The sequence below is a fragment of the Leptinotarsa decemlineata genome, unplaced genomic scaffold (genome assembly GCF_025532065.1).
Source record: "Leptinotarsa decemlineata unplaced genomic scaffold, Ldec_3_MD MMD2_P_RNA_scaffold_7, whole genome shotgun sequence".
Taxonomy (NCBI): Eukaryota; Metazoa; Arthropoda; class Insecta; order Coleoptera; family Chrysomelidae; genus Leptinotarsa; species Leptinotarsa decemlineata.
Genome location: NW_027412534.1, coordinates 375,559 through 390,778, shown reverse-complemented (window position 1 = coordinate 390,778; position 15,220 = coordinate 375,559). Strand labels below are relative to the sequence as shown.

The window sequence follows — 15,220 nt, the reverse complement described above, 5'->3', positions numbered from 1 at the left end:
AATTCCTAATTACAATATAGTACGCTGTGACTCAAAAAGTCGACATACAGGTGGTGTCTTAATATATATAAAAAGTGACATTGTGAACTCTGTATATAAAACATTTATATTAGAAGGTAATTACTGGTGTAAAATTCTGAAAATTAGACTCAAACGCCCAATTTTAGTGGGATGTCTTTATCACTCACCCTCAGGATCTAATGCAAAATTGTTAGAGGATTTTGAAAATATCTGTGATAGTTTATTTTCGACAAAATGTCATTGTATTTTAGTGGGCGACTTCAATCTGAACTACTCTGATGATAGTTTTTATGTTTCAAGATTAAAAAACCTTCTCAATACGTATGGCATCTCGCAAATAGAGAGAGTTACTAACCACAGCGAATCGCTTATAGAATATGTATTAACGAACGTAAATACATGTCAAGCGTCGGTGCACTCATATCCAATAATAACAGACCATTCAACAATCACTGTCAACTTTACTAATATTCATAATAACGAAAATCAAACTATAAAAAAATATAGAAACTTAAGTGAAAGCAATTTGGACCTTATAAAAATTAACTTAATATCATGTAAATGGTCTTTAAATTCTACTGATGTTGAAGTTATTTATAAAGAAATACTGTATAATTGCAAAGCAGTTATTGATGATATTTCTCCAATACAAAATTGTAGTATTAACAGTCATTTGCCATGGTTTGATAACGAAGTTCACTGTAAAATTAAGAATCGTGATAGGGCATACAGAGCTTTCAGAAAACAAAATAACTGGGAAACTTTCAAGAAATTGAGAAATGATGTCAGTGTGTTGAAAAGAAAAAAAGATCAATATTATTTTGAAAAAATTGATCGGTATAGAAACAACTCTAAACAAATGTGGAAAACTCTCAAAAAACTAGTTAAAGGAGATGACATTGACTTTCCAAATTGTATTCAGTTTGAGAAAACTGGTGAACTTATATTACTAAAAGATGTTATTGAAATATCAGATAACTTCAACAGTTATTTTGTTGAAAGCATAAATGAAATTGTGGCGAGCATTGACTATTCAGAGTCATGGTGCAATAAAAACTTTAATTTATACAAAACTTTCTCAGAATTCAGATTGCTTTCGTTTAATGACCTACGTAAAATTATAATTTCCTTGGATAATAAGTGCAGTATACATGAAATCCTCAACTTCAAAATATTGAAACAAGTTTTTGAGACTATCGGTCACGTTTTATTGCACCTTATCAACACCTCTCTTGAAACTGGCGAAATACCAGAAAGATTGAAAAGTACTACTATTGTTCCTATACCCAAAATTCCTCATACTATTAAATGTAAAGAATTCAGGCCAATCAACACTTTACCTCCGATTGAAAAGGTACTTGAAACAGCAGTATATAACCAACTAATAGAATATGTGGAAAAAAACAACATTTTAATCAACAATCAATCGGGTTTTCGCAAATTGCATTCGTGTGAGTCAACTATCTCTAAACAAATTTAAATCTGAGCTGGATAATAATAAGTTTGTTGTAGTCGTGTTCCTTGACCTCAAAAGAGCATTTGAGACCATTGATAGGTATATACTACTAGCCAAATTGAATATATAAGGAATTGAGGGCAAAGTGTATAATTGGTTATCTAATTAATTGACCAACAGAAAACAACGGGTAAGAGTTAAAGACATGTTCTTTTGTGAAATTGACAATTATGTTGGAGTTCCCCAGGGTAGTGTTCTGGGACCCCTTCTTTTTATACTAAACGACATGCCATTGTTTGTCGACTGTGAATTTATGATCTTTTTTGCTGATGATACTCTATTGGCATGTAGCGATGTGAACCTTACGATGGCTATACAAAAAATGAATAATACTCTAGCAAGTGTCAACAAGTATTTAAAAATTAATAAACTCAAGCTGAATGTGATGAAAACAAAAGCGATGATAATCACCACCAAGTTTAAATACAGCCAAATAGACTCTAAAACTATTAATCTCAACATTGATGATGACAAAATTGAAATAGTGAATTCAACTAAATATCCAGGATTCCAGATAGATAACACTCTATCGTTTGATGAACATTTTGAATATATTCATAAAAAAATTTCAAAGAAATTATTCTTTTTTTCTAGAATTGCCAATAATAATCTTTCAACGGAGTCAAGTATCACAGTGTACAAGTCAATTGTTCAGCCACACTTTGACTATTGTTCCTCTACCCTATATCTATTCAATCAGAATAAATTGTCTCAACTCAAAAAACTTCAGAATCGTGGTATGAGAATCATTTTGAAGTGCCGCAGAGATACTCCTATCACTATTATGCTCAATGTTTTAAATTGGCAATCCATTTCCCAAAGACTGCTATACTTCACAATGATCTTCGTATACAAAATATTGAACAATTTAGGACCATCTTATTTTAATCAGTATATTGTCTTTCATCACGATATTCACCACCACTTCACTCGAAATAATAATAACTTATATATTAACAGAACAAAAAACAAAAATACTATGAACTCATTGTTTTTCAAGGGTTTTGATCGGTTCAACAAATTACCTAATGCAATTAAAAATAGCCCATCTCTGAACATGTTCAAAAATGAACTGAAGAAATTTGTTTTAAATGTACAAATATCATATGTATTTGTTACCTGTAGCTGTAATTTGTATAATTCCATTCATCTAATGTTCGTTATATATTTCAAAGAATTATGTAATTTATCTTTCTACATGTTGCATTGAAATTTTTCGAATGTATAATGTTGCTGTTTTTGTAGTAATGTCTTTAAAAATATTTTATTGAACTTATCTTTGTCATACATTTAAGTCATTTCTATATGTAACACATACCTTTTTTTTATTTCTGCCATTCTAGTTAATTTGTATATTATTAGGATATCCTATTTAAATAAAGATCTATCTAATAATAATTAAATTGATAATTATAGGCTTCCTAAATGTTACGATTTGGCAATGTTGATTATTTCTATTGTTCCTATTGTCAATCAAACAAGAAGTGGGAATAGGCCCGTGCTGTCACCGGCCTACCACATTCGATTTTTAATAATTAATTAGGGGAAAACTACAGTACTTAGAGAGCTGAAACAAAGTGTACTGTTTTTCAATTTGAAATTTCTATCAAGATCATGAAACAAGTCCATTTTAATATTTCTCCAAATTGGAATTTGAACAGCAAAATAACTCACAGATAAATCTCCAAACTAGAATTATCTGACCCATTATCGTCATCGGTGTTTTCATAAAGTTTATAAGTTTCCAATAAGCAGTCAATTAGTTTATGGCAACACAGTTCTGCTCGATTGTAAGCTATAATCTGCAAAAGTCGAGTAACTGATATTTTTCTCATGGGCAACATCAAATAAGGACAGGTATTGATGCATATACTTGTGTTGTTCATAATATTATACTTCTTGTCCATATCAAGTAATCCATTGAAACACACTGATATCCTGAAAGTGAAGAAAAATCAGTCTTTAACATTTTGGAAAATACATGAAAATTTGAATTTGAAATTTGTGTGATTAATAGTAATAATTAATAAGAATAATAATCAATAGATAGATAGATCATTTTTCATTTCCGACAGGTATAAGAATACCCAATAATAGGGAATCTAAAGACTAGATACATGTGTATAAAAAATGTTTTGAATTCGAGAAAAATTTACATTCACGTGTGTGTTTGAATAGATATTACAAAGAAAATATTACGTATTGTAGGTAAACGTCGTGATACAATTTATTATTATATAAAGATAATGGAGATGGGAAAAATGTTTTTGTCTGTAAAACTTCAAGTAGTTATCTTCAAAATACAAATTGTTATCTATTAAAAAACTTTGTATTTCATCTTTCCTCGAATTTGTCAAGAACTATTACACTATTTGCATCCAAAGGGACCAATGTGTTTTCAAACAATTCCTCAGAAATATAAGCTTCCATGTTTTTATGATAGTCAACATTGCAGTCCTCAAGTTTTTTCCACATAATTTCAAAAAATTCAGAACCCATCCTTTACTTCCTCCGCAATGCACAATGATTAGTCGCGATCCTTTGTTTGCAGGCATGTTAGGCGTACACATTCTCGAACCATCAGTCCACCCTTTCGTAACTGTGTCGTGAGTGTCATACCAAGTTTCGTCCAAATAGAAAATTTGCCGTTGTTCTTGTCTATATTTACTTATTTGTTCTGCGAATTTGTTATGCAATTCCACTATTTTTCTGCTTTCCATAACTGCTTGACGTTTGTTTATTATTTCAAATCTAAATCCTAGTTTCTTCATCCAATTCTGAAGAGTTTTGTCACAGCAGGTCACGTTATGGCCGGAAGTAATCAATTTTTTCCTTATGATTTCAGTTGTAGGAATCTCATTGCTTTTATAACAGTCGTATATTGTTTTTCTCAATGATTTTATTAGATGAACATCTGAAGGTTTTGATAATCCAGCATCAAATCGCGTCTTGCGTTCATAATTTTTATTTTGACTATTTTACGTACAGTTGAGAAAGGAATTTTGATCAAATCTGATGTTGCTTGTAATAGTTTTTTCCCTCGAAACCAAACTTCAGATGTAGATTTTTATATACATTGAAACATACTCTCTGTGTTTCAATATTCAAATGCATCTGAATCTTATTCACTGGTATCTCTTTTTCGCATTGTTCACCATCGCTATTGGAATCACAACACAGGAAAAAGTCTGCGTTGTTATCACACTCGTTATTACTATTAGTACTTGAGCAAGGACGCCACATTTTAAACAAATAACAAAAATTTTAAGTAATTATAACTTCACCAATATCAAACTTCAACACTCAAATCGCGATCAGTTCCTGAACTGAACACTGACGACACAACGGCGGTACTCATCGCTACATTCTATTGGTCACATGCCTTCAAATTCAATTTTATGACTCTTCAGCCAATCATAAAACTCGTTTAGTAAAAATTATCCATAACGAACCGCCAATTCTACAGTCCACGTGGACTAATTCGTAGCGCATAATTCCTTTGTATTTGTTTTTTGGCTTTTGACTTCGCCGACACCTTTAAGATTACTATATCGGTTACTTCGACTATAACTCTCCTTTTCATTTCATTTCTGGATCAGTATTCGACAGAATTATCGACAATAATGTCGCTTGGACGCTTTGTGCCATATTTTTTGTATATCAAGCACCCGTCGCTTTTTTTCACAATAATACCAATAATTTTCCTTCGTTATTGTTTCAAGCTGATTTAAAAAAATTATCTTTGAATTTTTAGTTCGATGTTCTTTAAAAGCGTGTTTCTTAATCTTTCAAACTATATTTATTTTTCATTTTTTAGTTATTCGTGAGATTAACCTACTAACCTACCTCAAAGTTAATACTAGTAACCTCTCTCCATAATAAATGAACAGAAATGCAATTTCATTAATCAGTTCCTGAATAAAATACGAGAGTTTCAATTTAACTTTCCAAATCAAATCCTGCCACATTTTATTAAGTTGACCCTTCTTCAACAGAAATGTAGTCTTGAAATCTTCTGATATTGTTTCAATAGAAGTAATAATATTTTCCAAATCCTGGAATGTAATAACTAAACAAATGATCGTACTATATTATTTCATAACTTACTGTGATCTGTACTTCATTATCGGTGGTAATATGTGAATAGTACTTCAAAGTAGATTGGTTTTTCAAAGTGGTCAACAAAATTTCGAATCTATAGAGTGTATTCAGGCACGTCACTTCTAAATCACTGCAAGTTTTGAATGCGTCAGCATTATCCACAATTTCAATTGGCAACCATTTCCCTATAATCTGAATGCTCCTCGACATTACAGGAATTCAACAGGAAAAGCATTAATGGAAAAATCAATATAATATTCTACCTTCAGTTACTTCCTATATTGACGTTCCACACTCAGGTACATTTTTATTCCACTTTTTGATTATTGTGTTGGAAGTTACCACTTGATCAAAAAACATTGTTTCTAGATTTGTAGACGATACAGTTAAAATCAATTTAGTTCAAGAGACTTTTCATTTCATTGAAAACAGTACTTGTTTATTAAGGTTGTTATGGCAATGGGGAGTGTCTTAGGAAAGTCCAACTAAAAAGAATACGCATACTTTCAGCAATTTTCTAATGGATATAATCAAGAATATCCCATTTTATTCACTAGGTATATTCATAAATTCTCTCTGTGTAACCTCCACGTAAGCAATGTCTGACTTTTTTCCCCGCTTCCGGAAAATATGAACAAGGTGTCATTCGATTTGGAATAACGTGTAGATGATTTTTGAAAAAAATTCAATGCCGCTTGCGAAAATTGTAAAACTTATAAACAATTAACTGAATAAGATGGTGTTTGGTTTTTTGCAAATATCTTAAAAACTATTTGACATTTTTCAAATTTGGAACTGTAGGACCAATATTTATAATTTTCCCAAACGGTTGAAAGTACGTCCTAAAACAGATGTAGTTCAAGTAAACGACTCCCCAGCTCCCCTTTAATAATATAGTTAGGGAGCTAACTAATTTCGTTATTCAATAATAATTTCTGATTATATACGAATCAAAATTATATATATATATATATATATATATATATATATATATATATATATATATATATATATATATATATATATATATATATATATATATATATACATCCCGATATCAATATGGCATCCATACATTGAATGCGCTGATAGGGCGTCCATCATAATTTGAAGAATTTACCGAATATATTTCATGGTAAGTACTAGAAAACTGATTTCTGTAGGCTGGCATGACATTTTTACCACCATAAAAAAATTGAGTTCACTATTGATTCGATAGTAGAGCGTCCGTCCGTCAAACATTCATAAGAACTCCTCAGTATACACCATCATCAGACATCTGATTGATAATAGGGAGTCCAATAAGTATATTTTCATACATGAAATAGATTATTGGGAATCCTTACAACGTTGCCAATATTTACCGCATTAAATGTAGGCAGCAAGTGGGTTTTAATTTCTTCACATCTGTTTTTCAACAAGCGTTGTGCCAACGACAAATTGCGTATGGATTTCAGGTAGCCGGTATGTATTTCATTTTTACATAGGTACCAAGTGATATTGACTGATCATGAAAAGTTTATTCCATAACGAAATTTTCAATATCATTCGATAATTTTTGTCTTGGTTGGCATATTTCCATTTTAACACTGTATGATATTTAAGCGAGCCGAATATAATGATAGGAGAAGTGAAACCGACACATGCATGGTGTGATTATTGAAAGTTCAACTTTAATTACAAAAAGTTCATTGTATATTTCCATTAGAAAACAGCAAGAATTCAAAGTATTCAAACTAGTTGAAGACGCCAAAATGACAGACGATAGGATAAATAATATGAATTACCAAAGAATGTAAATATTCACGGCCGTAGATGACAGTGTAAAATCTGTTTTCAGCGTTTGCGTGGTTTGCAGGTTTTTATGCCTGACGTTTCGTCTACTACTGCGGTATACATTATCAGAGGCGATGTGGTAACGGTTGCAAAGCCCGAGTTCGTGGTCGAGTTGTTGTTCCCGTTAACTGAGTTATTGAGCATTGAAAAATTTGGTTGTTGAAAATTGGACGTGCCTGAGTGTTTTGTTGAGCACAGTCATATTTACTCAGTGTCATATTTATTCCATTTGGCTGATACACACTACACAGGATAGCCATCTAGAAGGCATCAAGACCTGTCAAGATTCATTTCCGTGTATGGTATACGATTTTTCGAGTCATGCATTTTTCAATATTTCTTTAAGGACTGACCTAAATATTTTTTAATTTTTTCTAGAGTTTTTCGTTTTTAATACGCTTTTATTAGGTCGACCTGTATGTATGTATGTAACTATGTAGTCAAATCTAAGAAAACTAATTTAACCATCTTTTAAAGATCGTAGCGTTATGAAAATTGGCAGTTTTATGTGATTTTGATGACAATATGGTAGGTACTCTGGAGCTGATTTGATGATGGAGCCGGAAGATAGGCACTAGGATTCCATGATGAAATATCGTATCATAGTCGTGTTTGGTCTTGTAATGAACGTGAATCTCTTTTTATCAATGTGCTCCACAAGATCACATTATAAAAGTTCAAAAACATTATATTTTGTTCATTATGATTTTTTTTAGTAACATAACATATTGTTTTAATTTTTCTATATATTTATCATTATATCCTGTTTCTGTATCAAATAAAGACATTCGGTAAGTTGAACAAACTGTTTTAGCGCAATTTGTTTATAAATTGTGTGTGACCGTATGGGAATTCAAAAAATTTTTATCTTCATAATATGATATTCAGAAAAAAATACGATTTTTAATTGTTTATGAACGTTTTTTTATATATCTCGAATGTTCAAATGATTATTCGGAGAATGTTTTCTATTTTGAAAATCATAATTGACATTTCTCTACAAATTGACAGAAACATTTTTCATAATTAATTTTATCATTTATTACCAAAACAATTTATTATTAACGCATTCTTAACCGTCAGAGTTAGTATCTGAGTTTGATACGTAGAATGCCTGAATCAGTTTTCGATATACTGGATGGTTAGTATTTTGTTGATCAACAATCATGCCGTACTCGAAGTTGAAATTGTCATCATCCCAACAACATCGGATGCACTCATCACTGTTTTTCTACTGCTTTAAGTTTTACTGCAGTTAGATACCTACTATGCAACTACAATGAACTAGTTTCAGTAATTCTAAACCTGCCAATGATTATGGTGTTTTCATGGGCAAAAACAGAGTCTCTGTTTTTTCTCATCCCCAATCTGTAGCTGTTGAAAGATTGTTAAGCTATGTTTGAACTTGACTAATCTGATCAAGAAGTGCTTTTTTCCGAACTTTCTTCAGCAGTCTCCGAAAATTATGGTTGAGGTGTCATTCGATTCGGAATAGCGTCTAGAAAGTTTTTGAAAACGGACGACTTCCGAAAATGAAAATAGCAAAAGTTATAAACAATTTAGAGAATAATAAAGAATGGATTTAATTTTTTGAAAATATTTCTAAAACTAATTGAGATTTTCAAAATCGAAAATTCGAAAATAGGAAGAAATTTCCTATTAAAAAGTTTCAACTCCCGGAACTGTAGGACCAATATATATAATTTTCCCGAAGCCCTGAAAATGAGCTCGAAATCGGCTGTCTGGCCGCGCGTGAGCCGTGCCTGTTTGGGCCATTTTTACTAAAAAAAATTTCAGCATTAAAAATATATAAATTAAGGAATGAAAGAATTCAGGCATATACTCAAATGATAAATGAACAATAATCTGTCGGTAAAAAATGTTTATTGCAGTTATTCGATTTATTACGCTATTGTTAATTAACAATTTTCTATCGCTCGATCATCAACAAATCAGAAGTTAGATGAACATATTTCTTTAAAATTTTTATCACTCATTGTTTAAAAATTTATTATAAACAAATGCATTGTTTATAACATGATTGAATTTTTTTTGGATCTTAATTTTTGATAAAAATCATGATTTTTTTCAATTGTCTCTTGAAGAAATTTTTACAATGCAAAAATACGCATTTGTTGAGTAACAATTTTTTTACCACCAATTAATAATATTAAGAAACCAATTTTTTAAAATAATTATTCATCTTGTTTTTAATTCGGAACAAAAACAATTTAATTTTTAAAATTCTCCATTGTGTATTGAATAAACAATTTGTTATAAACAAATGAATGTTTTCATTTCATTTTTGTTCCAGTTGCAATTGATGAATGAAAAAAACCATGCATTTTTTCATTCACTCCATTTTTTATCGAATTTATAACAAAGTTTTAAACAATAAGTGATGAAATAAAAAAAATATTTTTATGTAGCTTCTGATTTAAAAAAAACATATCAGTAATAATGATGAATAAAAAAATTTTTTCGATTATTTATTAAACTTTTTCATCAAAAAATGCAGTAAATTGTTAATAAATAATTGAAAAATAATAATTTTTCAATATTTCGAAAATGAATCTATTCCTAACCGTTATAATCATAACTCTACGAAAGGAAAAAATTTCACACTTTTAGTTTAAAGTGTGAAAATATTACATTTGCAATAATGATAATCGAGTGATAAAAAATTGTTAATTAACAATAGCATAATGAATCGAATAATTGCAAAAAAAAATTTTTACCGACAAATTATTGTTCATTTATCTTTTGACTATATGACTGAATTTTTTCATTCCTTGGTTCATATATTTTATATGGTAAACACTCTTTTGTAAAGCTTAGCCCAAACAGGCACGGCCTACGCGCGGCTAAACACCCGATTTCGAGCTCATTTTCAGAGCTCCGGGAAAATTATAAATATTGGTCCTACAGTTCCGGGAGTCAGGACTTTTTGATAGAAAACTTCTTACTCTTTTCGATTTTTTTTTCGATTTCGAAAATTCCAATTAGTTTTCGAGATATTTCCAAAAAAATAAATCCATTTTTTATATTTCACCAAATTGTTTATAACTTTCGCAATTTTCATTTCCAAAAGTCATCCGTTTTCAAAAAAACTTTCTAGACGCTATTTCGAATCGAATGATACCTTAACCATAATTTTCGGAGCATATTGAAAAAATTTCGAAAAAAAAGCACTTCTTGAGTAGACTAATAAGTTTTCGAAGAATGAGTAATTAAAGCGGTCGGCGGTCATGTTGCTAAGATTTCCGTCTTTGTGTTAGTAACACTCACCGATAAACGGTCTATTCTACATTGATTTATAAAATGTTGAATAGCTCCAAACAGTCTTAACATTATTCGTTCTCCAGCGTCTATAACATCCCTGTTGAGTGGGATCTATAGAAAATTTTCAACTTCGTTTCTCAAAATTGAATCTTTCAAAATTGAATTCATCAAAGTGTTTACCTCCATTGATAATCTTCGAATTGCATAATCTTCGAAAATTTGCTGAAATATGACATTTTTATACCAAGTGATTTTGTGCAAAATACATCCACCATCAATAATGAATTCATTTTCAGGAGGATCAGTTGTAGACTGTTCTGATGTATGCAGCAATAAACTCATACGTTCATGAAGTAAAGAAATTAAAGTTTTGTTGTCAATCATCGCTGCTACAATCCGCTGAAATAACAGTGAAGCATCGACATTGACAGATTCATTGTCGATTGAGAAGAATAGATTTGGTGTACCTGCAAGACTTTCAACTCGGTATTTCATATAAAGAAATCTGTGGGATATCATTATTTGAATTTATATTCCATATGACACAACATAAATACGAAGTACGAATGTTCAGTGAAAATTAACGATTGTAAAAATCCAATTCTTCACAGTGAATTCATTCAGCTACATGAATTATAGAATACAAAAAAACATTCTGTATTGATAGTTAATTTTATATCCTAGAAACCAAACAAATTAGTTCACTTACATAATCTGCGGGAAATATTCCAATGCTCATTTCCCAACTTCTTCAATGTCAGTTGCAAATTCACAACTTATGACAAAACAAAAACTGTCTTATGAGCTACATGATGACAATTTGAAAATTTTCAATGGCTTTATCTGAGCAACCGAATGAAATAAAAAAAAATCTCAGAAAACAACTTCCATCATAGGAAGGGGGTAACAAAATGGTGTGATAACTAACTTGTTTTCACTTACCCCCTCGCCCCCAGCCACCCCAACTTTATAATCTCAAATGGCAACCCCTACTTATACGCAGCTACATTCGATGTAGTAATTTTTGGTTTATTAAATAAAGCACTATTTATTTAAATTACAATTTTATTTTTTATTATTAGTTTACGAAATGTTCAAAATGATTTCCGTGTTAGGAATCACATGTTATAAGGTAATATCTCGTTAGTCCTTAGCATGCACAAATTTTGACTTCTGAGGGTTGTCGTTCGTAGGGGTACGATAACTATTTAACGGAAAAAACAGATTGAAACAGAATTAGATTTCCATCTTTTTCAAGATAATAGAAGAGTATATTTTCGAACTCTTGACGTATATTGGCAAATGTTTCTTTGGAAATAGCTCAGCATTCTTGGATTATTCTTTCCTTCAGTGGCTTTATTGAATCAGATTGCGTCGTCTTTAAAACAACCTATTTTAAGTAAGTGGCCCAGAGGAAAAAATCTAGAGGAGATAGGTCCAGGGATGTGAGAGGCCATTCAGTAGAATCTCTTCTTCCAATACATTGATCAGCATAATTATTATCTAACCATTGAATAACTGGAACTACAAAATAATAAGGTTCCCCATTCTGTTGAAAATGTAATACATTTTCTTTCAAAGATAAATTGCCGTGTATGTCTCTGTGATTCTCTAATTCATGAACTATCCGAGGTTCGATAGATCTTTCTAGCATGTGATCATACATTTCGCCATTTACATTTTCTTCTATATACAGTGTGTAACAACGAAAACCTAACAGAGCCGTTTTTGAATATAAAAAGTAAGATTTTCAAAAAAGCTCGGACACGTCGATTTCTAATTGAAGGGGGACACCTTTCAGACTAATCAGATTTTTTGTAGTACGCACCCCCTCAGAGAGGTGCGTCCGACGACCTTTATTTAGATGGGGAAAGTAGGTCGAGTGGCACCTTGTTTTAAAGGTCTTTCGAATACCTTCACAACTCTGTTAAAAGAAAATTTTTGTAACGATTAGTTTTCGAGATAATTTGAAGTTAAAATTGCCATGTTGATAATACATTAGACAGACCACTCGGTAACTTGTATGCCTAAATAAAAAAAATTTTAAGCAGTTCTTCTTATCAATTTTTTGTTAAATAACAACGTTCGATTGTTTTGTTGAAACGGGTCGTGTATTGTTATTTGTTTAAACATTTCTTTCACTACTGCCGAAAGGGTTTCAGTTATTGCTTCATTTTTTGGCAACGACCAAAATGCTAATAAAACATCAATTTTATTTAACGAGCAAAAACCTGGTAAACACCTAAGCAGAAATCACGTTCTGGATTTGGTCACAAAATTCAGGGAGACAGGTTCGGTTTTAAATGAAAAAAGTGATGTTCAGAGAAGGGTAGTGAATGACAATAATGCGATTGTAGTGTTTGGTCAAGTCATCGCCAATCCCAGGTTAAGTACCAGAGGTTTATCCGCAATGGCAGGAATAAGCCATATGATCGCATGGAGAATCCTTAAAAACCACAAATACCATCCTTACAAAATTAAACTTGTTCGTGAACTCAATGAGGATGATTTTGACCGAAGACAGGAGTTTTGTGAGGGCATGAGTGAAATATTAATGCAAAATCCCGAACTGCTTTATAACATCTGTTATTCGGACGAAAGCTCATTTTATTCAAATGGTTGCGTGAACCGTTACAATTGCCGTTATTGGTCGGATGAAAACCCAAGACAATACGCAGAAATACATACCCAACATCCCCAAAAGTTGAATATCTGGGCCGGAATATTAGGCAATCATATTATAGGTTCATTTTTCATTGATGGAAATTCAACCGGTGATTCTTATTAACAACTTCTTGAAGAGGCAATTCAACCTTCATAAGTAGGTGCCACTCAATTTACCTAAAATGTAATGGTGGTAACCAACCCCATCCCCGGAGAAATCTCCTCGTAATAAACAAATAATTCGACATCAAATGGACACGTATTAGCAGGTTGTCATAAAAAGCAAAAATTTATTTTTTTTATGAGAGTTCTGAACGTAACTTACACCTTAAAAACAATTTGATTTATTTTAAAAAGAGTTGAACTCAATGCAAATACCTTTAAAACTTCAAATTATCTCGAAAACTAATCGTCACAAAAATTTTCTGTTGACAGAGTAGTAAAGGTATTCGAAAGACCTCTAAAACAAGGTGCCACTCTCCTTCCCTATCTATCCCTATCTATTATCGAGACGAATAAAAAAAAATAGAAGAGGCGTAAAATATTCAAGTCTTAATATTAATGCTACGATGGTAAAAATCATGTTTTTGAAAATTTACTAAATTAATAATAGAAAATAAAATTTATTCTGAATGAATTCTGTTATTTGATGAACCAAAACTTACTGCATCGAATGTAGCTTTGAAGAGTACCATTGAAGAGCATATCTTAAGAGCTTTCAGATAATGTATCACAAGTAGGTGGTTGCCTTTCAAAAATATGAAGTTGTGGTGGCTGGGGGCAAGGGTGTGAGAGAAAAAACAAGTTAGTCATCACATCATTTGTTTCTCCCTTTGTATTATGAAAGTTGTTTTCAGCGATTTCTTATATTTTATTTGGTTGCTCAGAGATAGACCTTGTAAGTTTTCAAATTGTCACCCTGTGTATGAAACCGGCGCCGACCTACAAACATACCAAATCAACGATATTTCTAACAAATCATTGAGACTTCCCTCTCGCAAAAACTATTGCATTGTTGTCAGTTATATGGACGCCTCATAATCGCTCACATGTATGAAAAATATACGGCACAAGTATACGCGTACCTCCCGAGCGCCACCAAAATAAAAAAGACTCAACTAGAATATACGCCAATACATATAATTTTGACAATGAAATTGATAAATAGGCGCCCATCTGAAATTTTGTCAGATGGAAGATAGGGAACCTCTGAACTGCCTGGCATGGTGAAACAATTCGGCGTCCATATATGGACGCCTCATTGAAACCGGACGCCCGATTGATAGAAAATTGTAAATGTACGGAAGCTCTATTGATAGTTGGATATATATATATATATATATATATATATATATATATATATATATATATATATATATATATATATATTCCCATATTGATTTCAATTTAAGAGCCACCGGTATACAGCTGTTTCAGCCTATTGGGCATCGTCAGTACCGGGAAGGTGTTCCTCGATTGAAGACAAAATGTAAAAAAAAACAAGAAAGTATTTGATAAAAATAGCTGCGTAAACGCAAGCGAAACAAAAGTGGAACCACCTATTGGTGTGAGACCCAAGTCAACTTGTCAAGTACTTTCTTGGTTTTTCTCATTTTGTCTTCAATCGAGGACCGCCTGCCCGGTACTAACGATGCCCAATAGGCTGAAACAGCTGTCTACCGGTGGCTCTTAAATTGAAGTCAATATGGGAATGATCAAAAAGTACTTATCTATTCATTCATTCATATATATATATATATATATATATATATATATATATATATATATATATATATATAT

At 31.5% G+C, this 15,220-nt stretch overlaps 1 protein-coding gene across 2 annotated transcripts in view; it reads right to left on the bottom strand.

Moving 5' to 3' along the window:
* Positions 1-6,086, bottom strand: part of LOC111516838 (uncharacterized) — a 29,625-nt gene extending 23,539 nt beyond the window's left edge. Inside the window, exons 1-3 of one of the 2 annotated variants that reach the window (XM_074170153.1) lie at positions 5,645-6,086; positions 5,384-5,592; positions 3,212-3,475 (exon numbers count right to left, since the gene is read on the bottom strand). In XM_074170153.1, coding sequence (XP_074026254.1) covers positions 3,212-3,475; positions 5,384-5,592; positions 5,645-5,848 — 677 coding nt within the window. In that variant the 5' untranslated portion in view covers positions 5,849-6,086. The remainder of the gene's footprint in view (positions 1-3,211; positions 3,476-5,383; positions 5,593-5,644) is intronic. The other variant, XM_074170154.1, reaches the window with a different exon arrangement.
* Positions 6,087-15,220: the final 9,134 nt, after the last annotated feature.